The following is a 26,173-nucleotide window of genomic DNA, read 5'->3' as shown; positions in this document are numbered from 1 at the left end:
GCTAATTCCCCACTATCTTCAGTTCTGCCACCGCTTCACAAACGATGCACGGGAGACGGCCATTTTTCCTCAAACACAAACAAGACGAGCAAGCGAGCTATAAAAATATTCGCAGCGAATGTTGGTCTGAAGAAAATACAATTAATCAAACGTGGTTGATTGAAGATCTGTACAATACTGTTGCAAGAGAGAACTTGGAAATATATGGGTTGTAGAGAAATACATGCCTATGTTATACAAAATTGAATTGAGCTACTTTTCAATTTAATCAACAACAAAAAATTGCATCTACCGCCTAGCGAGGTTGCAGCTGGCTAGCTGGCTACATAGCTGGCTAGCTAGTGTGATACATCTGCAACGAAAGGTAAGATGCTAAAGAAATATCTTGCAATTATGTTGATTGAAAAGGACTTTAATATGTTTGCTTGGTCGCTAGATGCTTCTTAATGTATGTTGTTGTAACAATAACCATGCGCTGTGCAGCCATCATTGCCAGCTAACTTGGCTACTTAACTCGCTGTAGACAGTCAGTGTTGTCAAGGCCAAAACATCGGGCTGAAGTTACGGAATAGTGCTGCGGCTGCAGCGGCTGTGCGTGTTGTTTAGCTAGGTCTCGGGGCCCGTACGGTACTGTAGCGGGATAGCTAATTGGTACATGAAGAAAGTGGTTCCGTAAATCGTTTTTTCAAAATCTCTGCATTCCATGTGAAGTGGTATGTAAATTAACTAAGCTAATTAAAATATTTGTATCGCTGTGGATTTTTTTTGTCCACGTTATCGTTTGAGAGCTCTTGAGCTGTTCGCTTCTGCAGCATAGAAGCTAAGCAGCCATATATTGTTTATTGTTTTGTTAGCCAATAGTTGGCTGTATGTTGCCAAATTAATATTACCCGTGTAATTACCTTTTTAGATATATTTTGGACATTAAGTGCTGGCACTAGCAGGGTTGGGAATGCGTTAGTGGTGAGCTAACGTTATTTATATTTTTTTTTGCTAGCTTGCCGTTTATGGCAAGCTAAATCCATTGCTTGATTGTATAGGAGGTTAACGAAAGTTAGACCGAATTTCTGAAATTTCCCGTACCGTATCTAATTAAAATATAACGCTTTTATTGCATGCAACTTGTGGCACGACATTTAATTCAATTTACTGTCTAGCTAGCAAGACTAGTTTTGAATGACACGAGCAACGAAATGATACATTTTGAATCTTGGAACACCTCCATTCCATTCACAGGTATTTGCAAGAGAGGAGGAAGAGATACTATTTCAAACAACGCAGGCAGGGGACGGATCGAGAGAAGTGGAGTTGGAAAGAAGTTCCTGTTCTCTTCCCGTGCATCTCTCGTTGACACTTCTGCCTCACCGTCATTATCATGATCAAGTCATCTTACCGCGATCATTGAAATTATTGGTGCTAGTCTTAGTTCCCGTTTGATTTAGGGAGCGTACGTCACATTTCGCCATTCCACCGACACCATTCCCAGTTCCCTAATTCTGAACTTGGCAGCTATCAGCTCTGAGTTGCTAAATTGTGACCAGAGCCCACCGACTCTAAACCACTGCACACAGAACAACCAAGTAGCCTTTAACATCTTATCAGGACAACACTGATCCTATCCTTTCGACAAGGTAAGAACTTAAGTTTAAAATCTCCTCTCTGAATCGGTTGATTTTGTGGAATTTCCAGCTACTAGTTTGTGGATGGTGACAGCAGTATATTTGCTGTGTGTTTGATGTGATGAAAGTGCCCTTCTTGCATCAACAGAAGCCTTGAGCTCCTGGGCAAAACAGGAGTATGACTGCAGAGACTCTTAACTTCGGCCCAGAATGGTGAGTTCCTTTTTATATTAATAACAATTTATGATGATGATAATAATAAGAAAAGGTAGAAACACAATAGGTGGCTTCACTGCTGGCCCCAGTAATGTATTCATTTAGCAGACACTTTTATCTAGACACTTTTATCCAAAGCGACCCACAGTGGGAAGCTTTTGACTGCGACCTATTGGTCTGCAGTCAAATGCACTAACCACTGAGCCGAATCCATCCCCCTGAGCTACGACCTATCCTGTACAGATCACATCCACCCCCATGCGCTCGACTCACCAGCTCTTCTGCACGTTGTTGGGTTGGATTTACAATAGGGGTGGGAATCTTTTGGTACCTCACTATTAGATTGAAATTGATTCTTAAAAAAATAAATAACATGACAAAAATAAATAAATAAATTTGTGAATCGATGTGAATCGCTAGAAGACTGAATCGTGATTCAAACGTGAATCCGATTTTTCCCCCCACCCCTAATTTACAATATCTTTTGTGGTTTCTAATGCTTGTTGTGGTTCTCCCAGGCTTCGTGCACTATCCCGAGGGGGCCACATGACCTCCCCCCCTACCTCTCCAGCAATGCCAAAGTCCAAGCTGGCCGATTACCGCTATGGCCGCGAGGAGATGCTAGCACTTTATATCAAAGATAACAAGGTAAGCTACAGTACGACGAGGGCTTTTTAATAAAACGCCGGCCTGCTTTGTAAACACCAGGTATTAGTTTCATACATCTCTCTCAGATGGTGTTTATTAAAAATAGACTCAGCCAGTGTGTGTGAGTGATGTAAAGTATTGTGTTGGTGTGTGTGTGAGGTATAACATGGTGTGTGTGTGTGTGTTGGTGTGTGTGTGAGGTATAACATGGTGTGTGTGTGTGTGTGTGTGTGTGAGGTATAACATGGTGTGTGTGTGTGTGTGTGTGTGTGAGGTATAACATGGTGTGTGTGTGTGAGGTATAACATGGTGTGTGTGTGTGTGTGTGTGTGTTTGTGTGAGGTATAACATGGTGTGTGTGTGTGTGTGTGTGTTTGTGCAGGTCCCAGAGGACATGCAGGATAAGGAGTTTGCTGCGATCCTGCAGGATGAGCCTGTGCAGCCGCTGGCTCTGGTCGCCCTCACAGAGGAGGAACAGGTAACCCTGATCCCTCCGTGAACCTCACCCTGATCCCTCCCTGAACCTCACCCTGAACCTCACCCTGAACCTTCCCTGAACCTCACCCTGAACCTTCCCTGAACCTTCCCTGAACCTCACCCTGAACCTCACCCTGAACCTCACCCTGAACCTTCCCTGAACCTCACCCTGAACCTCACCCTGAACCTCACCTGAACCTTCCCTGAACCTCACCCTGAACCTCACCCTGAACCTCACCCTGAACCTCACCCTGAACCTCGCCCTGAACCTCGCCCTGAACCTCGCCCTGAACCTCGCCCTGAAACTCGCCCTGAACCTCGCCCTGAATCTCGCCCTGAACCTCACCCTGAACCTCACCCTGAACCTCACCCTGAACCTCGCCCTCACTCTAATCGACACTTTCCCTGTCTGTCCCACTCTGTCCTTCCTGTGTTGTGGTTCCTAACCTCCGTGTTGCTCCCCTCCAGAGGAACTTCTCCATGTCTGTGAACAGCGTAGCCGTGCTGAGGCTCATGGGAAAAGGAGGTGGGGCCGCCCCTGTGGGCGTGGCCAGGGGCCGCGGAGGCATTCGAGGAGGCAGAGGTGAGATCACGCTGACTCCGTCCACTAGGAGCCACTCGTGTGTTGTGTGTAAGGTCTAGTAGAGCAGGTGTTGAGCTGTGTGTGTGTGATTACAGGACGAGGAAGGGGCGATGGTGTGTTCTACCAAAGAGGACCCGAGGAGGGGGAAGTGGGATTCGGACGCGGCCGAGAGGTGCATCGCAGCCAGAGCTGGGAAGACAGGTGACCTCACTTCCTGTTACCTCACTAGGAGCTGTGTACGAAGGGAGTTCATTACCCAGGAGCCTTAGCTCTTTTGCCTTAGCGTTTTTTAGTTGCATGGACACCAACATGGGATGGCAAGATAAGGTAAATTTGGCCTATAAGTGGATTTATGTCTATGCAGTCAGTGGTCAGTATGTTGAATGTCAATAGATTCAATGGATTTTTACAACAAATTTTTTATAACCTGGTCCTTAGCTCCCATTAGCTTTTAGCTCATTCAAAATCTGTTACTTAAGGTGACGAGTTCCTGCTGGTCCCATGAAATCTAAACTTCCAACGTTATGATGTTGCCTAAACCTTCCCATATTCCACCTAAGACCTGACATGACACCCCACACACACGGCCACTTCTGACTCCGCCTACCGACGTCCTGTCTCTCAGAGGTGAGCGGCGCTTTGAGAAGCCAATCAGGCGTGAGGTGGTGCGCCCTGCCTTCGAGGAGGCGGGTCCGCTGGGCAGGAAGGAGTTTGGGCGTGCCGACAGCGACAACTGGCGCAGCCTGAGGGAGGAGCAGCAGCAGCAGCTGCAGCTGCAGCAGCAGCAGGAGGAGGAGGAGGAGGGGGCGGAGCCAGGGGGGAACTGGAGGATCGCTGGGTCCAGACGTGATGGTACGAGCATGCACACACACACACACATCTGTATATACACACACACACACACACATAGACAGGATGGTAGTTGTCCAGTAACAGGGTTGGAGCGTAAGACGTGTGTGTGTGTAACGTGTTACATTTACATTTAGTCATTTAGCAGACGCTCTTATCCAGAGCGACTTACAGTAAGTACAGGGACATTCCCCCGAGGCAAGTAGGGTGAAGTGCCTTGCCCAAGGACACAATGTCATTTGGCACAGCCGGGAATCGAACTGGCAACCTTATGATTACTAGCCCAATTCCCTAACCGCTCAGACACCTGACTCCCGTGTTCTCGCACCTCCAGACGGAGGCCCTCGCTCAGCCGGTTGGCGGGACCACGGCGGCCGCCGGAAGTTCGAGTTTGACTTCCGCGAGGGCGAGGGGGGCGGCGGGGGGCGTAGGCGCCGGGGCAGCGAGGGGGGGGAGGACGACAGGGACGGCCTCCCTGAGTGGTGCACCGACGAGGAGGACGGAGAGATGGGAACCTTCGACGCCTCTGGAGCCTTCATGTGTATTAAGGTAAGGGGGAGGGGGGATGTTTTGCACTGCTGTGTGTGTGTGTGTGGAGCTGTTATGAGAGTGTGTGAAGCTGTTCTGAGTGTGTGTGGAGCTGTTCTGAGTGTGTGTGGAGCTGTTCTGAGTGTGTGTGGAGCTGTTCTGAGTGTGTGTGGAGCTGTTCTGAGTGTGTGTGGAGCTGTTCTGAGTGTGTGTGGAGCTGTTCTGAGTGTGTGTTCTGCCCGTGTGTCCTGACAGAAGGGTTTGAAGGACGCCATTCCTGAAGACCAGGAGCTGGAGTTTGGGGCGTTGGAGGAAGAGGATGAGGAAGAGGAGGAGGAGGAAGAGGAGGGCGAGGCCTGTCAGGGAAGCAAGGAAAACTTCTCAGAGAAAGGTGAGAGTCCACACCTACACTCCCCTCAATCTGATTAAGAATCCATACAAAAGCATTCTGATGACACATTGGCTCTCTCGCTCTCTCTCTCTCTCTCTCTCTCTCTCTCTCTCTCTCTCTCTCTCTCAGAAGAGAGTAAAAACGTGTGTGAAGGAGAGGACACCCACAGGAGCCCTCCTCCCCCCCCAGCGCTGTCAGCCCCTCCCTGCCTGGACCTTCCTCCTGGCCGATGTGCCCCCGAGCCCGCCCTGGCGCCCGTCTCCCAGCCCACTAAAACCAGCCACCACGGTACGCAGGCCCCCTCAGGCCCCCTTAGGCCCCTGGCTGTCACTGTCACTGCGGATCGGAGGATGTGTTTGTGGTGACTGAGCCTCCGTTTGCTTTTCCCTCCTCCTCTCTCTCTCTCTCCTCCAGGAGGTTCATCTCCAGGCGGTGGAGCCCAGCTTAGCCCAGACCCCCCCACGTCCTCCGGCCTCCTGCCTCCTCCCTCCTTCGCTGCGTCTCTTCTCTCCTCCAGCGCGGGGGAGGCAGAGGAGGACGAGGGCATGAAGCACCTGCAGCAGGTACGGAGTCCATACTGAGGTCTCACAGGGGGAGACCATTTGAACCTGCAATCTCTTGGGTCTGCTGTCAAATGCTCAACACGCTTGGTTGAAATAATTCACCTCACCTCCCTCAGGAAGCTGAGAAGATGGTGGCGTCTCTCCAGGACACCTCTCTAGAGGAAGAGTGCTTCACTCAAGGCCTGCAGGACGCCCGAAACCTCTCCTCTCACACCCACCCCCACCCCGCTGCCCACTCCCACCCCGCGACCCACACTGCCCCCCACTCCCACCCCTCCGGACACACCCTCCCCCTCTCCGCCAGCGCCCTGCCCCTCTCCAGCGAGGCGGCCATGAAGTGGTTCTACAAGGACCCTCAGGGAGAGATCCAAGGTATACACACTACCACCCCCCAACACACACACATATAGACACACACACACATAGACACACACACATAGACACACACAGTAATACAGGGAGTCTGTTGGCTGAGCGGTGAGGGAATCGGGCTAGTAATCCGAAGGTTGCCAGTTCGATTCCCGGTCATGCAAACTGACGTTGTGTCCTTGGGCAAGGCACTTCACCCTACTTGCCTCGGGGGGAATGTCCCTGTACTTACTGTAAGTCGCTCTGGATAAGAGCGTCTGCTAAATGACTAAATGTAAAACAGTGGATGTAACCCTTTCCCTGGCTGGTGGTGTCCGCAGGGCCCTTCTCCACGGTGGAGATGTGTGAGTGGTTCCAGGCGGGCTACTTCACCATGACGCTGCTGGTGAAGAGGGGCTGCGACGAAGGCTTCCAGCCCCTGGGCGACGTCATCAAGATGTGGGGGCGTGTCCCCTTCTCCCCCGGCCCCTCCCCACCGCCCCTGCTGGTACGACAGCCCCCTCCACCCCGGGCCTCCACTGTGAGTCAGACCTCTCTCTGTGTGTGTGTGTTACTGAGTGAGTGGTGTGTGTGTGTTATGGTGTTGGTGGTTGTGCGTAGGAGCTCCAGGTGTGTGTTAGGGCTGGGCGATATATCAATAAAATTGATATCTCGATATTGTAAATGTGTGACGTGTTGTCTCTGCCCAGGGGAACATGGACCAGGAGCTGTTGAAGAAGCAGTTAGAGCAGGCAGCTACTGCAGCGTTGTACCAGCAACTCCAGATGAGATTCCAGCACATGAACAGGTAGCCCTCCCCCCTCTCTCTCTCTCTGCTCTCTCCCCTACACACTGCTGTGTGTGTGTGTGTGTGTGTGTGTGTGTGTGTGTGTGTGTGTGTGTGTGTGTGTGTGTGTGTGTGTGTGTGTGTGTGTGTGTGTGTGTGTGTGTGTGTGTGTGTGTGTGTGTGTGTGTGTGTGTGTGTGTGTGTGTGTGTGTGTGTGTGTGTGTGTGTGTGTGTGTGTGTGTGTGTGTGTGTGTGTGTGTGTGTGTGTGTGTGTGTGTGTTAGGAGGTACTTGTAGAATACTGATGCGTGTTTGTCTGCAGGGGTGGAGAGTCTGGCCTGATGCCCTCGATGAACAGGTCAATGTCGGTTCCAGATAATGGGTCCATGTGGGACGTGCATACCTCAGCCTCCCAAACATCAGGTACACCCAGTAGTAACACTACCTGAGATGTTCTCTCTCACACACACACACACACACATTCCTTTTGAGCATCAAACGCCAGTTCTGTTTTTGAGGTCTGAGCGTGTCTCGTCAATCGCAGGTGAGGCCAGCCTCTGGGACTTAACCATGAGTAACTCCACTCAGGGGCCGTCCCTGGAGCAGCTTCAGAAGGTAGGAGGCCCACGCCCTCTCCCCCATCCTCACCCCTGACTGACCGCTGACTCTGATGCTGACTCATCCTCTGCTTCTAACCCTGCCTCTGCTCGTGCTCAGCTCCAGGACAGGCGCGAGGCAGAACTCAGGTCCAAGAGGGAGGAGGAGGAGAGGAAGAGGAGGGAGGAGAAGAGGCGGCAGCAGGAGGAGCAGAAGAGGAGGGAGGAGGAGGAGCAGCTGTATCGTCGGAAGCAGGTACTGGGAGTGTGTTTGAGGTGGGGTGTGTGTGAGGCGATGTGTGTGTGTCTTCCAGCCAGATTCACTTCTCTCCCTGAAGGAGGCGCAGTAGTCTTTGTGTCCAGCAGTCTCTCTCTCTGTATCTCTGTCTCTCTCTCTCCATCAGTCTAAGTAGTCTCTCTCCATCAGTCTAAGTAGTCTCTCTCTCTCTGTGTGTGTCCAGCAGTGTCGCCAGCAGCAGGAGCTGATCATGAAGCTGTTGCAGCAGAGCCAGGCCCCTGGCTGTGGGCCCTCAGGAGGGGGCTGGGGCGGGGGCCCCTCGGGGCTCTCCAAGCCGGGAAAGAGCCTCAGTCTGCTGGAGCTGGAGACAGAGAGACTGCTGAAGCAACAGAGGGCCCAGCAGCAGAGAGACAGGGTGAGGACACACACACACACACATGCACTCTCTCTCACACTCACGTACGCTCTCACACACACACTCAGGTAGTGGAAGCAGGGTTGGTTTAGGAGGTGTTGTGAAGTTCCGCACTGACCCGTGTGTGTGTCGCAGCACGGAGGCCTGACGATGGGCCAGTGGGGCGAGGGCGCTGGGGGCATGTGGTCGGGCGGGGGCATGGAGGCTAAAGGCAGCTCTGGAGGGATGAGCGTCTGGGAGGAGGCCCTGAAGAACCAGAACAGCCTCCGCAACATGGGCATGAAGAACAGCCGCAGCAGCCCCTCGCTCAGGTACGAGGGGGGAGGGAAGAGGGGGGGGGGGTTTGGGGTTGTATGTGTGCGACAAAGTAGGATTTGTGTGTGTGTGTGAATGCTGTGTGTACATATTAACCTGTGTGTGTGATGCTGCAGCGAGCAGTACATGCTGCGGAGGAAGCGCACGGAGGAGGAGGACAAGCTGCTGAAGCTGCTGCAGGGCATCAAGCAGCCTCAGGACGGCTTCACCACCTGGTGTGAGCAGATGCTGCACGCCCTCAACACCTCCACCACCAGCTCCTCCTCCGCCCTGGACGGTACGCACTCACACACACACGCCCTCAACACCTCCACCACCAGCTCCTCCTCCGCCCTGGACGGTACGCACTCACACACACACACACACACGCCCTCAACACCTCCACCACCAGCTCCTCCTCCGCCCTGGACGGTACGCACTCACACACACACGCCCTCAACACCTCCACCACCAGCTCCTCTTCCGCCCTGGATGGTACGCACACACACACACACACACGCCCTCAACACCAGCTTCTCCTCCGCCCTGGACGGTACGCACTCACACACACACACAATTTCTCCTGGTCTAACCCGTGTGTGTCTCCCTGGACAGTGGCCACCATCGTGGCCTACCTGAAGGAGGTGGAGTCTCCGTACGAGGTTCATGACTTCATCCGCTCCTACCTGGGAGACACAGTCGAAGCCAAAGAGTTTGCCAAGCAGTTCCTGGAGCGCCGTGCCAAACAGAAAGCCAACCACCAGAGACAGCAGCAGCAACAGCAGCAGCAGCAGGTGCAGCAGCTTTCAAAAGAAGTTGCTGGCCTGTCGATGAACAACTTTCCTCTGCAGGTAAAGCCCTCAGCCCTCTCCCTGTCTGTCTCACCCCTCTCCCCCCCCCAGCCGCCTGCACCCCCAGCCCTCTCCCTGTCTCACCCCTCTCCCCCCCCCCCAGCCGCCTGCACCCCCAGCCCTCTCCCTGTCTCACCCCTCTCCCCCCCCCCAGCCGCCTGCACCCCCAGCCCTCTCCCTGTCTCACTCCTCTCCCCCCCCAGCCGCCTGCACCCCCAGCCCTCTCCCTGTCTCACCCCTCTCCCCCCCCCCAGCCGCCTGCACCCCCAGCCCTCTCCCTGTCTCACTCCTCTCCCCCGCCAGCCGCCTGCACCCCCAGCCCTCTCCCTGTCTCACTCCTCTCCCCCCCCCCAGCCGCCTGCACCCCCAGCCCTCTCCCTGTCTCACCCCTCTCCCCCCCCCCAGCCGCCTGCACCCCCAGCCCTCTCCCTGTCTCACTCCTCTCCCCCCCCAGCCGCCTGCACCCCCAGCCCTCTCCCTGTCTCACCCCTCTCCCCCCCCCCAGCCGCCTGCACCCCCAGCCCTCTCCCTGTCTCACTCCTCTCCCCCGCCAGCCGCCTGCACCCCCAGCCCTCTCCCAGCACCTACTGGGATTTCCCTACTCCTCAGTCGTGGAGCCACGGCGGAGTTACACTGACCTTTTGTGTTGTTGACCTCTTCCTGCTGTGTGTGTGTGTGTGTGTGTGTGTGTGGGTGTAGTCCATGTTCCAGGCTGCTCAGATGGGGAAGGGAGGCCTGTATGACGGCCAGGGAGGGAAGATGAAGAAGAAATCAAGCATGATGCTCCACTCTGACCCCAGCATCCTAGGTAGGCAGCCCCTTGGACCTACCCTCCTCTCCCCCCCCCCCCCCTCTCTCTTCCTCTCCCCAGCCCTCTGGACCTACCCTCCTCTCCCCAGCCTTGCTGGACCCCAGGCTTTCTCTCTTCTTCTCCAGGAGGCTGAACCCTGCCCTCTTCTCTTTCTCTCAGGATACTCGTTCCTGGGTGCCGGAGACAGGATGAACCTGGGGGAGATGGAAACCGTGGAGGATTACTGATCCAGCCGTATCTACCTGAATCCACCTGAGGCCTTACACCTGGAACACACACACAACGAATGTGCACTGCTGAGCTACTCTGCGCCCATGTGCCGAGGAGCAGGTGAAGCAGGTTCTCCTCCACCCTCCCTCCCCGAGGAGAAGGAGGGTGGAGGAGAGATCCTCCAGCACTTAGTTAAGCACCTTAAACTAAACTAATGCACTTTACTAACAGGGCGTTTCAATATTTGAAATGAAGTTTCGCCTGTTTTTTTTTTTGTTTGTTTTTTTAATGTTTTGTTTTTCTTTTCTTTGTTGTATTTTTAGGATGCAAAATGTGCATATGTTGCATTTATAATGTCTACAAATATGAATCTATACTTGAGGATGCGCAAGCAGACAGGTCTTTAGTATGGATCTGAAGGTGGCTCCTCCACAGTCGCGGTGAAGATCTGGGGATTCACAACGGTAGTTTTTTTTTAGAGAGTATATTCTTTTTTGAAAGAGACACTGTTGTTTTTTAAATCGATATAAAATGTAAAGCTATAACAAATCTGAATTTTATTAAGAAAATAAAAAAACTTGAAGGTTTGCACTTAGAAAAACAAAGGAGTAGTTAGTTGGGTGGTCGTCGTGGAGACGTTCGGTGACCGCCAGTGTACTTGTGTGGCCGATTTACAGCCTGCACAATTTTTTATTGCTTACAGAGATGCATAAAAGGCCATGTTTTTACTTTTATCCATTGTTATCTTTCTCAAAAAGATTCATTTTTTCTTCTTTTTTTTGTTGTACTTTTGGAAGAATGTATGCAATTTCTGCCCATGTCAGAGTGAATGATTGGTAGCCAATCGGTGTGCGCGCGCGTTCTGTTCTGCTCATGAAAGTTTGAGGACGTACGCCATTTTGCTTTGTCGTCCCCCCTCCGTCGCCCCCGCCTGCCCCACACAGGAAATGCCTGGTCGAAGGTCTATGTTGGAAATCCTGTTTACGCCTGAGTGTTTGCTGGCCTCCACTCTTGTCATTGGTGCTTACTGCCTCCACGGTCCTCCCTGTGCCTCAAGGCTCTGGGAGTCTGGAAGCAGACTTATGGATGAAAGGTAGACCCCCCCCACCCCACCCCCCCCTCTGGTGTATTCAGCTGCAGTTCAGCCCCTATCCGGAAAAATCTTTCGCTCTCGGTAAGAGTGCCCTGTCACCTTACCTCTTCGTTCTCTTTGTTGTGGTTGCGGAGCCGAGAGAAACCCCCCCTTCCCCCCCCCCCCCCCCCCAAGGGCATGTTGTGGCCTTGTACCTTCGTGTCAGTGTTTTGGTCTGTGTTACCTGTTGTCTTGCAGGCGATTGGCCACGGCAAGCGTGTGAATTCTGAACTCTGAGAGTAGCTCTGTTTTTTTTTTTTTTTGTTACGTCTGAATCGAATGTTTGAATGACTTCTAAAACAAAGTGAAAAGTATTTGGACTTGGTATATGGAGCACTTTTGAGGCTGCTACATTATTGTATATTGTTCATATTGTGTTTCTTGTTCTTCTTTGAACTTTTTTTTTTTTTTCTTTTCTTTATAAGAAAAAAAAAAAAATGAATGTATTCCAAAAATGAAAGACATGTAGAACAGTTCATCGACACTTCAAACGAGTTGTTCTAAAAGGATTTGAGGAGATTAAGAGGGAAGAAATATTCCCTGAACGTGAAATACTGTACATGTAACAGATCTGCATGCCGCTGAACACACTGCCTTGTCAGACGCCTTGGACTCAGAAGAACATCTCTGAGCATCCGACACGTTGGGTTTATCAACAGACAGACTGTCTGAGAAATGGAAATCTAACAAATTGGCAGCCATTATATCTTGTGTGTGTCTGTGTGCACACGTGACGGACTCACTGAAAACATAATACCAAGGTTCTACAACTGTCAAGGAAAAATGTAGCAGTAGTTCTCAAATCAAGTACTGGTCTGTGTTTTCTATTTTTGTGAATGTGTGGTTTGCGACTTCAACGATCCGGAGGAATGGAGGCGTGAGGAAAGGATTGGTACTTCATCTGCAAACTGAAACAATCCTCGCTTGAACCATTTTTATTCATACTGCGTCTGGATTATATTTTTTTATACAAAAAAAAAAAAAAAAAACTGCTACGGAAAAAAAATTATGGGAATTAACAACAAAAAAAGACAATGGACAATTTTTCTCACCAAGATGTTATGTGGTTCTGTTAGTTTCACATGGCTTCTCCCAGGAGAGATGCGGGAGTGAGTGACAAAGGAGGGGACGGATGTTTCTCCTCATCGCTTTCCAGGCCTGATTTGAAAGGACTAGAAATCAGGCCATCCTGGACCTCTATACTCAGTGACTGGTCAGCTGTTGGCGTGGGGTTCCCTATGCAGGCTCATTGATCGTGGACAGATCACTGTAAAAGGATTCAGAAAATCAGTTTGAGAAGGAAATAGAAAAAAACATATTTTTGTAATGTACGTGACGGAATTCGAATCTGTTTGGAAATCCTCCTCAGCTACTGGACAGTGGATCATAGAAGGGCTTAAGTCCTCAGTTCAGCCTTGACGGTTTAGTTTTTGTTTTTTCTCCTGATTTTTGTTTGAGCATTCATCTTATCGTAAAATGAACTGCTTGTGGTGAAATGGACATGTTGGTGGGACTGCATTCTACGTGCTCTCCGAGAGGACAGCACTCCTCAAGGACGACCTTTTGTTGGTCGAGTTACGAGAGCGGTCGACGAGACGCTGTCCTGAGCGTGCGGCGAGACGCTGTCCTGAGCGTGCGGCGAGACGCTGTCCTGAGCGTGCGGCGAGACCAGACGGGCCTTGTGCCGAGGGCATGCCCGCGTCCCTGGCCTCACCACCCAGGTCAGAAACCAAACTCCTTGTTTCCACCATTTTACCGTGTAACTGCAATAGGGATCTCCACCCAGGATGGTTGATCCCCAGGCAGGAGCTGGATAAATGATTTGATCAGACGGCCTAATTAGTAGCTGTTACCGGGGGTGTAGATCAGAAATGATTGGGTTGCTCAGGACTTGTCCAGTTAATGAAGTCGGCCACTTATACTGACGTCTGGACAGATCCTTCTGATAAGCCCTTGGGGGCACTTAGCCCTGGGGCACTTAGCCCTGGGGCACTTAGCCCTGGGGCTGCACAGTAATGGGTTGTTAATAATATCCTCTCCTCCACAGGACTCCACCTGTAAGGACTGGAGGATGTCTTGGTGCTGGCCACACACCCCTGGATAACTGGGACACGAGGCTGGAGGGTGCCCCTGGATGGCTTGGGACTGGAGGCTGGGGCTGGGGCTGGGGCTGTGAGCCTCCTGCTGGACTTGAGAGGCTGGGGTTGCTCCTTGTTGGCTCCAGGGAGGAGAGGAGGAACAGGAGAGAGCAGGAGGTGACTCTGGCACCATCGTTGCTTCAGCGCTGGATTTGAACCGGCAACGAGAGACTAATCCAGGCTGATCAACTAATACCAGGGGATAGGACTCTTGACGACACACCGATACACACACACACACACACACACACACACACACACACACACACACACACACACACACTGTTATTCTAAAGCACGCCTACATTCATCCACTGTACACACACACACACACATACTTACATGCAAACTCATACCTGTGTAAATATCTGGTTGTCAAGTTTCTTCTCCTGATTGTAAATACGGAACTTTTTTTGTGTTTGATAGTTGATTTGACACATTATTGGATTTTTTTTCTTGCCTTAAGTTGTATATAAAGCTGTCCACAAGGACCATCGCCCAATCATCCTTTAATAGAACATTGTAAAAGAAGAAACTATTTGTGTGGGGAGATTAGTTCCTTTTCTTAAAAAAAAAAAAGTAATTGGTGAAAATACATCTGGAAATTTAAATGCAACATCGAGGTGTCTGCTGTCTAGTTAGACACTTTGTCCCTTTTACAACTGAAATGTGAATGAACAATGTAAATAGTTTTGCTTTGAAAAAGAGAAGTGTAGAATTAACAAATAAATAAAATGGTGTGAAATGTAAAAAAATTTGCGCGACTGTTTCCCAACTTATCCTAACGCATCAGATGTTCATATCTGTTACCTTTTGTCAGGATGGACGAATTTATTTTTTCAAATACTGTGGTAATGGGTCTCGTCCACATGGGGGCGGTGTAGCTGCAATGTTGTTTTACTGAACATCGAACTAAGATTTGTACTTCCCCACTAAGTGGAGACTAGGATGTCGTAAAATATTGGCGCCACTGACAAATCAATAGACAACAAGCGAAAGTTTTAAAGCCATAATAAAGCTCCAAAGTACACGTGCGCCATATTGATCTAAATCGTAAAAAAAAGTTTCCGTTGATGCATTCTATATGGACATTTCAGCAGTATCGTGGCCATAACCTACTAAACTGTTGGTGGAGTTGGATCTCTATTTTATCACGAAAAGAAAGAACTCACCGCTGAAACAACAACAGCTGACTCTTACCAACGTGTTTCCCCCCTCCCCTCTCTGACTCATCGAATGTGCCTCCCGTCTCAGAACTCCATACAGCCCCCTCCTCCCTCTCGTCATGTCTCACGCTCCCGAGCGCATTCTCTGTAAGGACGGATGGAGAGTAGAGAGAAGATGCCCAGAGCCGCTCTCTGCCCCAACTCTAAACAAATGGTTAAGTGACAATAAGTTGACGTTTGTCTGCGAAAATAACGATAGTCGCCTCGCAGCCTGTCGTTTTTAAAGTTAACTAGAAGTTGGGCATCGCTCTGGCCAAGATGGTGCCATTGTAGCGTGCAGTTGCGCTGGGACGGGTGTTTGTATGCTATTGAGAGCCGATAAGAATAAAGCAGCGTAGCTTTTGGAGACAGCCGTGATAGCACGGCGGTCACCGAGGAGCGTCAACCGCTTCTTCGTAAGCACGGAACGGCGCGTTCAACTTCTGTCATTTGAATGGACAACATCCAATGCGCTAACAGGGAACGATGCATTCAGTGTAGAGGGACATACAGGCACAGAGCAAGCGGTCGGTCCGACACTTTATTAGATAAGGTTGACTATTTGAGTTTGGAAAAGGGATGTCTATTTAATACGAACGCTTTACGAAGGTTACGTCTCGGCGCATTGTTCGATGTTGTGCACTGATTGAAAGGGTACGACAGCAGTGGCCTTATCGAAACAATTGGATCATGAGTGTTCTTGGACACGCAAACGAGAGTCTACATTTAGCTGTGCCTTGAAACAGTACGTTCTATAACCTCTCATCCACGCCAGTACCGTGAATGTTCCCCGTAGATTTGTGGACGTTTCCCCGCATGTGGTTGGCGAAGTCACGTTATAGCTTTGCGCTCCGAGGGATTTGGTGAACTTCGCTCGCAGTCTCCACGGTGATTCTTTGTCTGAACGGATCTCCGTTCCCTATATTGGGGTATCATGGCAGCAGAGAGTCGAGGGGCATGGACTGCTTTTGCACCAAAGGACGGCGGTAATTCATTAGGATTTCTAATGATCTTCCTTGTGGATTTACTGGGTGTATCGGCAGCCAACATGGAGCCTATTTATTGGAATTCATTAAACAAAAGGTGAGTGGCTTAGTCTAAACCATGTTTCAGATAACTTGATTTCGACCTTAAGTTATGCCTCAAATTAAACATGATCGGTTTCCCTTATCGCCCCAACTAATGTCAAACCTTGTCCTAGCCACCCGAAGCCAACTGTCAGAGGACTCCGGCCACCGATGCTATTTTGGTAGTGGAGCATGCCACCCGCTACTCCGGTTGTACAACCGGTCTATTTGCCTGTTTCAAGTCTCCGTAACATAATTGCTACGCTTTTAGCCCATATACAATTGATGTCTCGTTGTGACTAACATGGTTTGTCCCAATAGGATACTTGTTGCTGTGTTGTGAGGGACTGGCAGTGCTGGTCTGTCTAGGAAGACTGCAGTCTCGTCAAAAAGCCATAACATTCAACAGATGATCAGTTGGCTGGTTTTAGTAGGCCTAACCAAGTCAATGGCCGGAAATTTGGGGACATTTTTGACCATGTCCTATTCTGGGCCAACAAACAGCGTTTCGATGATGTTAAGCGTGGGAATGCCAGTGTTTTTGGCAAACGGTTATTTTGTCCGGGTTGTGTGAGAGAGGGGTGGTCTCCACGCATGACTGCCTGCTCATAAAGGGTCGCGTGCGTGCAGTCTGTGTTTGAGCCTCCCTCCCGCCGCGTGCAAGATTCCCGCTGAGTTTGGAATCCACGCGAAGGGGACATGATGAGACGGACGGGAATTTGGCCTGGATTTATTCAACTCTATAAGCTACAGACTGGCTTCCATTTTTATATCGAAGCTGAAGCGTTTCCCTTCTCTGGGATGAGGAATTTGGAGGAACCCAAGCACGCTATAAAACATATTGTATGAATAAATCTGTGAGAACTGAGTGATTTGATTTGAAGATCAAACCCACAGGCCGATTTGTCTCGGGTTCAAATTGCTTTCCAGGCTGTGCAACTTTGTATTGGAGAGGGAACATTACTGTAAGGGCCTGACAGCATTAAGGTTTAAATAGAGTCGTATCAGTTGAGAAGTTAGAGAGTGAAAGAGCATGAGGTTTCTCTCATGCGAATGGAATCAAATCTGCTTCCAATATCTTTAAAAGGTCAAATGCTTACTCGCGGTTTATTGAACAGCGCTTCTCCAGTCATAGGTCATGCACACGCGCCCCCACTCATACACTCACACACACTTACACACTTTCACACAATGTTGATTTATACTTGACTGGACTTCAAGTGAACATATAGATTAGCTGAAGAGAAAAATACTAGGCCTACTTCTATTTGTACACTCACAGATAGAATGAAGATAGAAAAGGTTTAGGTTTCTAAATATGTGACGATGTGGCTTGTGAAGCAGAGCTAGCAATCACTAACTCAGGTGAACTGAACAATCAGGTTATTTGTACTTTTTCACAAACTATTCACTGTAACCAAGGTGACAGAGACCTTTGGGCTTTTGTTTAAAAAGCACCTTTCTGTCGATAAACCTCAGGTTGTGGGCATGGGAAGGGGAGTTTGATGCTAGTGGATGAGTGCATTGGGTTTGAATGTTGGGACGGTGCTGACCAACAAGTCTCCCATCCTTGTGGAGTTTGAGTGTGTTTGGGTGGTGCTGATTACACTGGAGTTTGAGTGTGTTGGGTTGGCATGCTATGACGGTGCTACTGACAATACTAGTGGAGTTTGAGTGTGCTGGGTTAGCATGCTATGACGGTGCTACTGACAATACTAGTGGAGTTTGAGTGTGCTGGGTTAGCATGCTATGACGGTGCTACTGACAATACTAGTGGAGTTTGAGTGTGCTGGGTTAGCATGCTATGACGGTGCTACTGACAATACTAGTGGAGTTTGAGTGTGCTGGGTTAGCATGCTATGACGGTGCTACTGACAATACTAGTGGAGTCTGAGTGTGCTGGGTTAGCATGCTATGACGGTGCTACTGACAATACTAGTGGAGTTTGAGTGTGCTGGGTTAGCATGCTATGACGGTGCTACTGACAATACTAGTGGAGTTTGAGTGTGCTGGGTTAGCATGCTATGACGGTGCTACTGACAATACTAGTGGAGTTTGAGTGTGTTGGGTTAGCATGCTATGACGGTGCTACTGACAATACTAGTGGAGTTTGAGTGTGCTGGGTTAGCATGCTATGACGGTGCTACTGACAATACTAGTGGAGTTTGAGTGTGCTGGGTTAGCATAATGGGGCTGCGCTGACTTGCCCAGCTGTGTCTGGTAGGCTTCTTAAAGAGGACAGTGAGCGTTACTGACGGCAGACTGTCCATGTCCGTCGCTCCGGGGTGTGTTGTTCTACAACTCTCTGCCCCCCAAATGTGCATTAAAAATTAATCCTAACAGCCTGCTCAATATTTAATAAACTGCCCGCTAATTGGCTAAAGATAAAAGCCTGGTTAACTGGGCTAAGCGTTTTCGATTAAAACGTTTTTCGAGATTGGGCGAAGACAAAAGAAGCGGAGATTGGGTCTGTGGGGAGGGTCTATGGGGAGGGCTGCGGGGAGGGTCTATGGGGAGGGCTGCGGGGAGGGTCTGTGGGGAGGGTCTGTGGGGAGGGTCTGTGGGGAGGGCTGCGGGGAGACAGTTTAATGAACTGAATGAATGGTTGGTGTTACGCTTTTCCGCTCTTCCCAGCCTCCAGCACCTCCTACCACCCTGACCCCTCTTGCCCCAGCAGGAGAGATCCCTCCCTGGCGCAAGACCGACTCTCAGGAGTGTGTTGCACAGTTTGGGGGTGTTGTGTAGAGATGTGTGTTTTACCAGTCTCTTGATGTCTGGACAAAGTTGTTTACAAAATCTTGTTTGTTTATCTTTGGAACAATTCAGACCATGTCCTCAGAAGGCGTTGATAGACCAGGGCAACTGTGTGTGTGTTTGTGTGTGCGTGTGTGTGTGTGTAGGTGAGTGTGTGTAGGTGAGTGTGTGCGTGTGTGTGCAGTGTTATACAGTCTACTGTATTTAAGTGCCTGACTGCTTATGTGTTAGTAGCATGGGTTTTCTTAGACTAAATATTTAATAAACAGACAGACTAGATTGAAGTGTGGAGACTAAACATGGTCGAGGGCAGGTACCATGGGGCCCCATGCCCTGTGCCCCGCCCGCCATGGGCAAACCTGCCTGCCAATGAGCCAAGGTATGCCGTCTGCCAGACCAAACCAAACGTCCACAAAGAAAGTTTTCTGCGGACTTCTCCGAAAGTGACTTTAGAAATGGTTCCAAAAGAAGCCGTACCACTTGACCTCAGATTAGGGGTGCAAGCGTGAGGGTGGATAATCCTTCAACACAACACACTCCTCATAAACCACTGGAGTGGAGCAGTCCAGTGTCAGGCAACAAAGCAACAAAGCAGTCTGTGTGGGGATTATTCTCTCTCTCTCTCCCCCCCCTCTCTCTCCTTTTCTCTCTCTGTCTCATGCGCCATCTTCATCAAACACTCAGTTTGAGCAATGTAACATAGTTGACATCTTGGCTCAATTAATATTGAGATGCAGAGATGACTCATTCACAGTGCAAACATGCTCAGAGTGAACTTCTCATCATCTCAGGTGGAGACAGATTCATTTCCAGGCACATAACCAGACCCACCCACAGATCAAACTTCCCCTGGGATGTTTTCATATTTTGGAGCAGGGTAATAATTGTATAAATAATTGTATATGTGTGTTTCTGGAGAGGAAGACTTGGGGGTAGGAGAATGTAAATAACTGAGATGAACCGGAGTTCTCATCATCTATGGGTTGTGGGAGGGAGTGAAGTCAAAGTTGACGAGAAATCCAATTAATGATTCATGATATATAGGGGGGGGGGGGGGTCAGATGGCTGAATGGTTAGGGAATTTGGCTATTATCAGAAGGTTGCCGGTTCAATTCATGGCCGTGCAAAAATGACGTGTCCTTGGGCAAGGCGCTTCACCCTACTTGCCTCGGGGGGAATGCCCCTGTACTTACTGTAAGTCGCTCTGGGTAAGAGCGTCTGCTAAATGACTAAATGTAAATATAAAGCAGCCAATCAGCTTCGCCGTTCGCTTGTGTACGTTCTGATGATGGATCAAGCTCACGTACGGCATCATGTCAGCGCTCATTGATTCACACAGCCACCAAAGTGCACGCCGGAATCTTTTCACTGTCCTTGTCATTTTTACATCCATTTCAATTTCAAAGGTGTGTCCCTGGCAGGCTATCAAAGCCTTGGCAGGGCACGAGAGTGAGCTGTGTTGAATGGAGTAATTGCAGTCTTAAGGCGGCATTGATGATGGTTTCACTGTGAGGCGGAGAACATCGGATGATGTTGCCCCCGACGACACAACGGAAAGTTCTGCTATTCCCGTCAGTGTCTTGAGAGGTCACGGTTGTTTTTCGTACAAATTTCTTCTGCTTCTTTGATCCTTCACTCATTTTTTGATGTTATTTCCTGCTTGTTCTTCCTCTCTTGTTTCTCTGCCTCTCCTCTCTCCGTTTGCCCCTTTCCTCTCTGCCTCTCTCTTATAAAGGTTAAGTGGCATGAATAATATTTCTGTGTGCTTGCTTTGCGGAGCATTGTGGGTAATTGGTGAGCGTAGAAAGAAGAAGGGCATGGGGTCCAAACCACCGTGTCAGCAGGGAGAACAGACATGAACAAATAGATTTTGCCAGGGACGTGTAGTTGTTTTAACAAACAAGGGCCACATTCCCCTTCCTACATTCACCTAATTGAGCATCGTTTTCTCTTGAACACAGCTAGCCCTATTTCCTTCCTTGTCTCAGATTTATCGTATGTCATCTATGGCCCCTCATGAATTTGCTGCTCTCAAAATATTAAATAATGTATGTGTGATGACTGGAGCCATTGCAAAGAGCAAGACAAAGGAGCAAGGAGGTGGTTTCTTCTATTTTCTCTCCTACTTTCTCCTTCTGTGTCTATCAGTTTCCATCTCTCTCTCTCTCTCTCTCTCTCTCTCTCTCTCTCTCTCTCTCTCTCTCTCTCTCTCTCTCTCTCTCTCTCTCTCTCTCTCTCTCACTCTCTCACTCTCTCCCCGTCCCCTTCTCCTTTCTTTCTTCCTTCCCCTCTCTCGCTCTCTCTCTCTCTCTCTCTGTCCATCTCTCTCTCTGTCCATCTGTCTTTCTCCTCTCTGTGCATCTCTCTCTCTCTCTCTGTCCATCTCTCTCTCTCTCTCTCTCTCTCTCTCTCTCTCTCTCTCTCTCTCTCTCTCTAAGTACTACCTGTTCTTGTCCTCTGAAAGATATTTGTAGTCCCTCTTTACATTAATCAGCCTTGTGATCCCTTCTTTGATGTTTGGTTTTTAATGTGGAGAAGGAACGACCCCAAGCCTCCCAGGTGAGGGTTACGACCCCAAGCCTCCCAGGTGAGGGTTACGACCCCAAGCCTCCCAGGTGAGGGTTACGACCCCAAGCCTCCCAGGTGAGGGTTACGACCCCAAGCCTCTCAGGTGAGGGTTACGACCCCAAGCCTCCCAGGTGAGGGTTACGACCCCAAGCCTCCCAGGTGAGGGTTACGACCCCAAGCCTCCCAGCTTCAGTGCTTCCGACCCTCCCGCTACAAAAGACTGACCTTTGTTAAAGTGTTTGTCCCCACGGGAGCATTCGATGACTCTGCTGTCAGGAGCCGTTTTCGATGCTCTGTGAGTCAGCATCCAGGAATGTAGCTGCTATCTGTCAGCCCTTAGCTCATTAACCAACACTGATACCAGCTCAGAGACACACTAAGGGGGCTCTTCACATGGAGCACCACTCACTTAGCCGGTCTGGGTTTGGGCTCTGTGTCCCCAGCTCCCCGTGTCCTCTCACGTCTCTGGGAGGCTGTCTGTCTCTTCTCAGGGGACTGATCGACTGCCATTGTGACCTTTCCGAATGTCGGGTTGTCAGGCAGAAAACGTCTCGCAAATCAGCCAGGCTAACTCTCGCTAGTTAGCTGAGGCCCGGGATTGCATTCCGCACTCATGTGACCATGGAAGCCTGGTTCTGCTTCAAAAGCAGCACTGCCATTCCCGGGTGGGCAGGGACTGGGCTGGTCCAATCAGACCATGGTGGTGGGTACTGGTCCCAGGTTGCACTCTTAAGCTGAGGAAGTACTGGAAGCTTGTGTAGTACCGATCGGATGCAGACACACACACACACACAAACCTGCAGACACACACACCACGGGTCTGTGTGTCGTACTGGTGGGGTCCAGCCTGGCCCAGTGAGCTGGCTGAGAGCTGGAGGGTACCTGGTGCTTCCTGGTACGTGCCCAAAGAGAACCTGCAGAGCACACTCTGGTGCTGGGGAGGGAATTAGAGCCCGCAGCATGAATGGTCACCCCCACCACACACACACACACACACACTCACACACATACGTAGCTCCAACCTGACCACTGAGACAGAAAGCAGGGTGTCAAGGAGAGAGAGTTTCATTCACATTTGTGTCAAGTGGGGTGTACATCCAGAGATGGTGAAACAGGCGGGTAACAAAGCTGTAAATAAAACAGACAGCAACAGCTCCTCTCTCACAGACTTACAGAAGAGGAAGGAGGTTGAAGACAGACTTGTTTTCAAGAGGTAGATATCAGTGTTGAATGTGTCTCTAATACGGGCTCACAGATTGAAATGGGAAGTCAAAGTTGCCCTCCCCTCAACCCCTGTGTAAGCACTCCCGAGACAGATTCATTTTGGCCAGAATACATGGGATATTTATAGTCGAAATACATATGCTATCATGATGCATCATTTATGATGGGGCTTAAAAAGAACCAATCGAAATACCACTTCCTTGTTTTCATAGACGCTGACAAAGTAGCAATGCTAAACAAATTGAAAATACGTTTTTTAAGACCGACTTTTAAAAGAACGCTGGCAAGAGTAGAAATGCTAAAGTAATTGAAAAGTCAGGTTTTAAGATCGAATTTTAAAAGGAGTGAAGGGTTTGCGGGAACCTTGTGCGCTATATGGAAGCAAATCAGTGACAATATTTTAAATTTGGCATTGAATACTTAATATTGGTACTCTATTGCCTTCCCTATCTTTGGTATTCCGGATGTTGGAATCTGGATTCGTTCGGCAAAATTTTTTTCACCTCAAATTTCTTTGGCTCAAATCTTTCCAGCTCAAATTTTTGGGATCTGAATTTTACCTTTCGAATTTGAGCAGCCTGAATTTTGTTCTTTTTGAATTTCTGAAGCTTGAATTTTTTTAATACAATTATTGGGATCTTAATATTACTGTTTGAATTTGAGCAACTTGAAATTCCGAACCTTGAATTTTTTTTACTCTTACCAGGTCTTCTTATACACTCAAAGCCAGACTTTGTGTACCACAACAATAAGCTCTAAGTGAGTGGTTTAGACCCTGCTGACCCGGGGGGAACCTCGTGGCTGTTTGATGCTCTGGGCTGTAGTTTGAGGATGTGAGTCTGGCTTCAGTTGTGACTTGCGTCTGACAGCGCTGCCCCTCTCTCTCCCTAATCAGTTATGTCACATGTGTTGAAATGTCACAGACACACACACGCCTGATTGGCCACTTGAAGGGTCCGTCATGGGAACGGTGACATTAGGAAGGAGAGAGAAAGAGAGATCTGTGGAGATACTGAGGTACAGATGAAGGAGACCAGGGCATCCTCAGCAGGTATCTCTGTTCTGCACTAAGCTCTGCTGTAATTGAGATGTTATCGTTGCCCTGCAGTATTATTTTTTATCACAGGTCTTGGTTTAACCCTTGTGCTGCCTTCGGGTCACATGACCCAAAGGTTCACAACGAACCATCGTTGTGTTTACCCAATTATACCCAATGCAAAAAAAATAAAAAATAAAAATCTTTTAACCTTTGCAATGTGGGGGGTCTGAGACAGCCCAACGGTTAAAAGAAAATGCTTCACTTTGTTTTTGTATGCGGTAAAGTTGTCACAATACGACGGTGGGTCACAATGACTGATGGGTCAGAATGACCCGAAGATAACACAAGGGTTAAGCGAAGGAGGGAGGAGGAAAGACGAGGGAGGGTGGAGATGGAGAGAAGGAGGAGGAGGAGGGAGGGAGGGAGGAGGCAGAGAGGAGGAAAGAGAAGGAGGGAGGGAGGGAGGAGGCAGAGAGGAGGAAAGAGAAGGAGGGAGGGAGGGAGGGAGGTAGGGGGCAGAGAGGAGGAAAGAGAGGGAGGGAGGGAAGACGATGAAAGACGAGGGAGGGAGGGAGGAGGCAGAGAGGAGGAAAGAGAAGGAGGGAGGGAGGAGGCAGAGAGGAGGAAAGAGAGGGAGGGAGGGAGGGAGGGAGGGAGGGAGGGAGGGAGGGAGGGAGGGAGGGAGGGAGGGAGGGAGGGAGGGAGGGGAGAGGCAGGAGGCGGGGGAGAGAGCAGCGTGGTGGAGGCGGCGATGGTGATGGCGTTCCCGCTCTGTGATCAAATGTCATTTGTGGTGAGGGGAGGGGGGTTGACATTTTTGTGACGCTCAGATGACCTTGTGGTTCTGGCTCGTAAGGATCCCAGGTGTGTGTGTTGTGTGTGTGTGTGTGTGTGTGTGTGTGTGTGTGTGTGTGTGTGTGTGTGTGTGTGTGTGTGTGTGTGTGTGTGGAGGGGGTGTTTGGACGGATCCGTGAATTCCCAGTAAATTGAAGGCGTCCTCTGTGAGACGTGGGGGTTTAGCAGGAATTAGACGGAATTCACAGTGGAGGTCCGGACACACTACAAAGACCTCCGCCCAAATCCCGGAGGGCTGAGAAGTCGTATTAGAAACAAAAACATAAACCATAGCTGCATAATTGACCCAAGGATTATTAGTGTGGATCCATGCTGTGGATTAGCGTTACATTTACAGGGATTAGCTGTCCATGAAAATGTGTTTTAAAACATTATGCTCTGCTGCTATCTGCTGTCACTGTGAATGCAAACAGAACAGCGTCATCCCAGTCTGTAGACTTCATCCAAACCTCATCCAACAGCATCATCCTCGTCTGTAGACTTCATCCAAACCTCATCCAACAGCATCATCCCAGTCTGTAGACTTCATGCAAACCTCATCCAACGACATCATTCTATATAGAACTCCACTGGTTGGTCTTCCCAGTCTTAAGAACTCGTCCAGACCTCATCCAGCATTATCCCTCTGTAGACCTCATCCAGGCCTCATCCACCCATCACTGCTGGCCTGCTGGGTGTGAATTTCTTTCTCTCCTATCTTTCCTCTGGTCTATTCTCCTCTCTGCAGAGAGGGTTGTGGTCTGGTCTGGTTAACGCTGCTGAAAGTGATATCTCCACAAGGCCTGATCTGTATTCAGTCCGGAGACAGTTTCAATAAGGGACTCCTCTGAATGATGGAATAATGTGTGCTATCACTGGAGGGGTCTCAAAGGAGAAAGTCCTCCTTACTAAGACACACCACACACACTCTGACACACACACTGCAAACCAACACACACACTCTGACACACACACTGCAAACCAACACACACACTCTGACACACACACCACACCAACACACACATGCAAAGACTTACAGTCTTTCATCTGAACACGCACACACACATGTGCACTTACATAAATCACACAGACAATACCACACATACACACACACACACCATGTCAAGACACATGCAAAGACACACATAGACTAGAGGCCTCCTCACAAACACGCAAGCATGTGCACACACACCAAGTAAACGCACACAAAGACACACACACACACCTGTTCTATCGCATCTCCTGCTTCCCGAGTCCGTGTGGGGGCGAGTCTGTGAATGATGCCATGAATATAGGAGAGTCCTCACCAAACACAAGCCGTCAGACAGACAGAGGGGTAAATACCACACTATCAATCACTCGTTTCTATGGATACCTTCCTCACCTCTCTCCTTCTCTCCCACTCTCTCTTTCTCTCTCCCACTCTCTCTTCTCTATTCACTCCCTCCCTCTCTCCCCCTCTCTCCTCCGTATCTGTCCCTGGCAGGTTCGGGGACGACCGGGGCTACGTGCTCTACCCCCAGATAGGGGACCGTCTGGACCTAATCTGCCCCTCGTCCAGTCCAGCGGGGCCCCGGGCCACCAGCGAGTACGAGTTCTACAAGCTGTACCTGGTGTCCACGCGCGAGCAGGCCGACCGCTGTGAGGTCATGGGCCCCCCCAACCTGCTGCTCACCTGCGACAAGCCCGCCAGCGACATGCGCTTCACCATCAAGTTCCAGGAGTTCTCCCCCAACCTCTGGGGACACGAGTTCAAGAGCCTCCAGGACTACTACATCATCGGTGAGTG

At 49.8% G+C, this 26,173-nt stretch overlaps 2 protein-coding genes across 2 annotated transcripts in view; both read left to right on the top strand.

Moving 5' to 3' along the window:
- Positions 1–93: 93 nt before the first annotated feature.
- gigyf1b (GRB10 interacting GYF protein 1b) lies at positions 94–14,437 on the top strand. Its single transcript, XM_067257062.1, has 25 exons — positions 94–364; positions 1,237–1,631; positions 1,768–1,832; positions 2,354–2,483; positions 2,866–2,961; positions 3,429–3,543; positions 3,639–3,744; positions 4,169–4,395; positions 4,727–4,941; positions 5,176–5,311; positions 5,441–5,599; positions 5,726–5,874; positions 5,991–6,246; positions 6,564–6,763; positions 6,933–7,030; positions 7,331–7,431; positions 7,553–7,623; positions 7,726–7,860; positions 8,066–8,257; positions 8,393–8,568; positions 8,689–8,849; positions 9,167–9,402; positions 10,102–10,210; positions 10,373–13,276; positions 13,603–14,437. The coding sequence occupies exons 3-24, from the start codon at positions 1,798–1,800 to the stop codon at positions 10,438–10,440; spliced, it is 3,171 nt and encodes a 1,056-aa protein (XP_067113163.1). The 5' UTR covers positions 94–364; positions 1,237–1,631; positions 1,768–1,797; the 3' UTR covers positions 10,441–13,276; positions 13,603–14,437.
- Positions 14,438–15,832: 1,395 nt separating this feature from the next.
- LOC136963296 (ephrin-B3-like) overlaps positions 15,833–26,173 on the top strand; it is a 22,998-nt gene continuing 12,657 nt past the window's right edge. The window contains exons 1-2 of the mRNA XM_067257388.1: positions 15,833–15,981; positions 25,871–26,166. Coding sequence (XP_067113489.1) covers positions 15,833–15,981; positions 25,871–26,166 — 445 coding nt within the window. The remainder of the gene's footprint in view (positions 15,982–25,870; positions 26,167–26,173) is intronic.

The sequence above is a fragment of the Osmerus mordax genome, chromosome 19 (assembly GCF_038355195.1).
Source record: "Osmerus mordax isolate fOsmMor3 chromosome 19, fOsmMor3.pri, whole genome shotgun sequence".
Taxonomy (NCBI): Eukaryota; Metazoa; Chordata; class Actinopteri; order Osmeriformes; family Osmeridae; genus Osmerus; species Osmerus mordax.
Note: the sequence above shows the minus strand (reverse complement) of the source record. Positions and strands in the feature narration are given on the sequence as shown.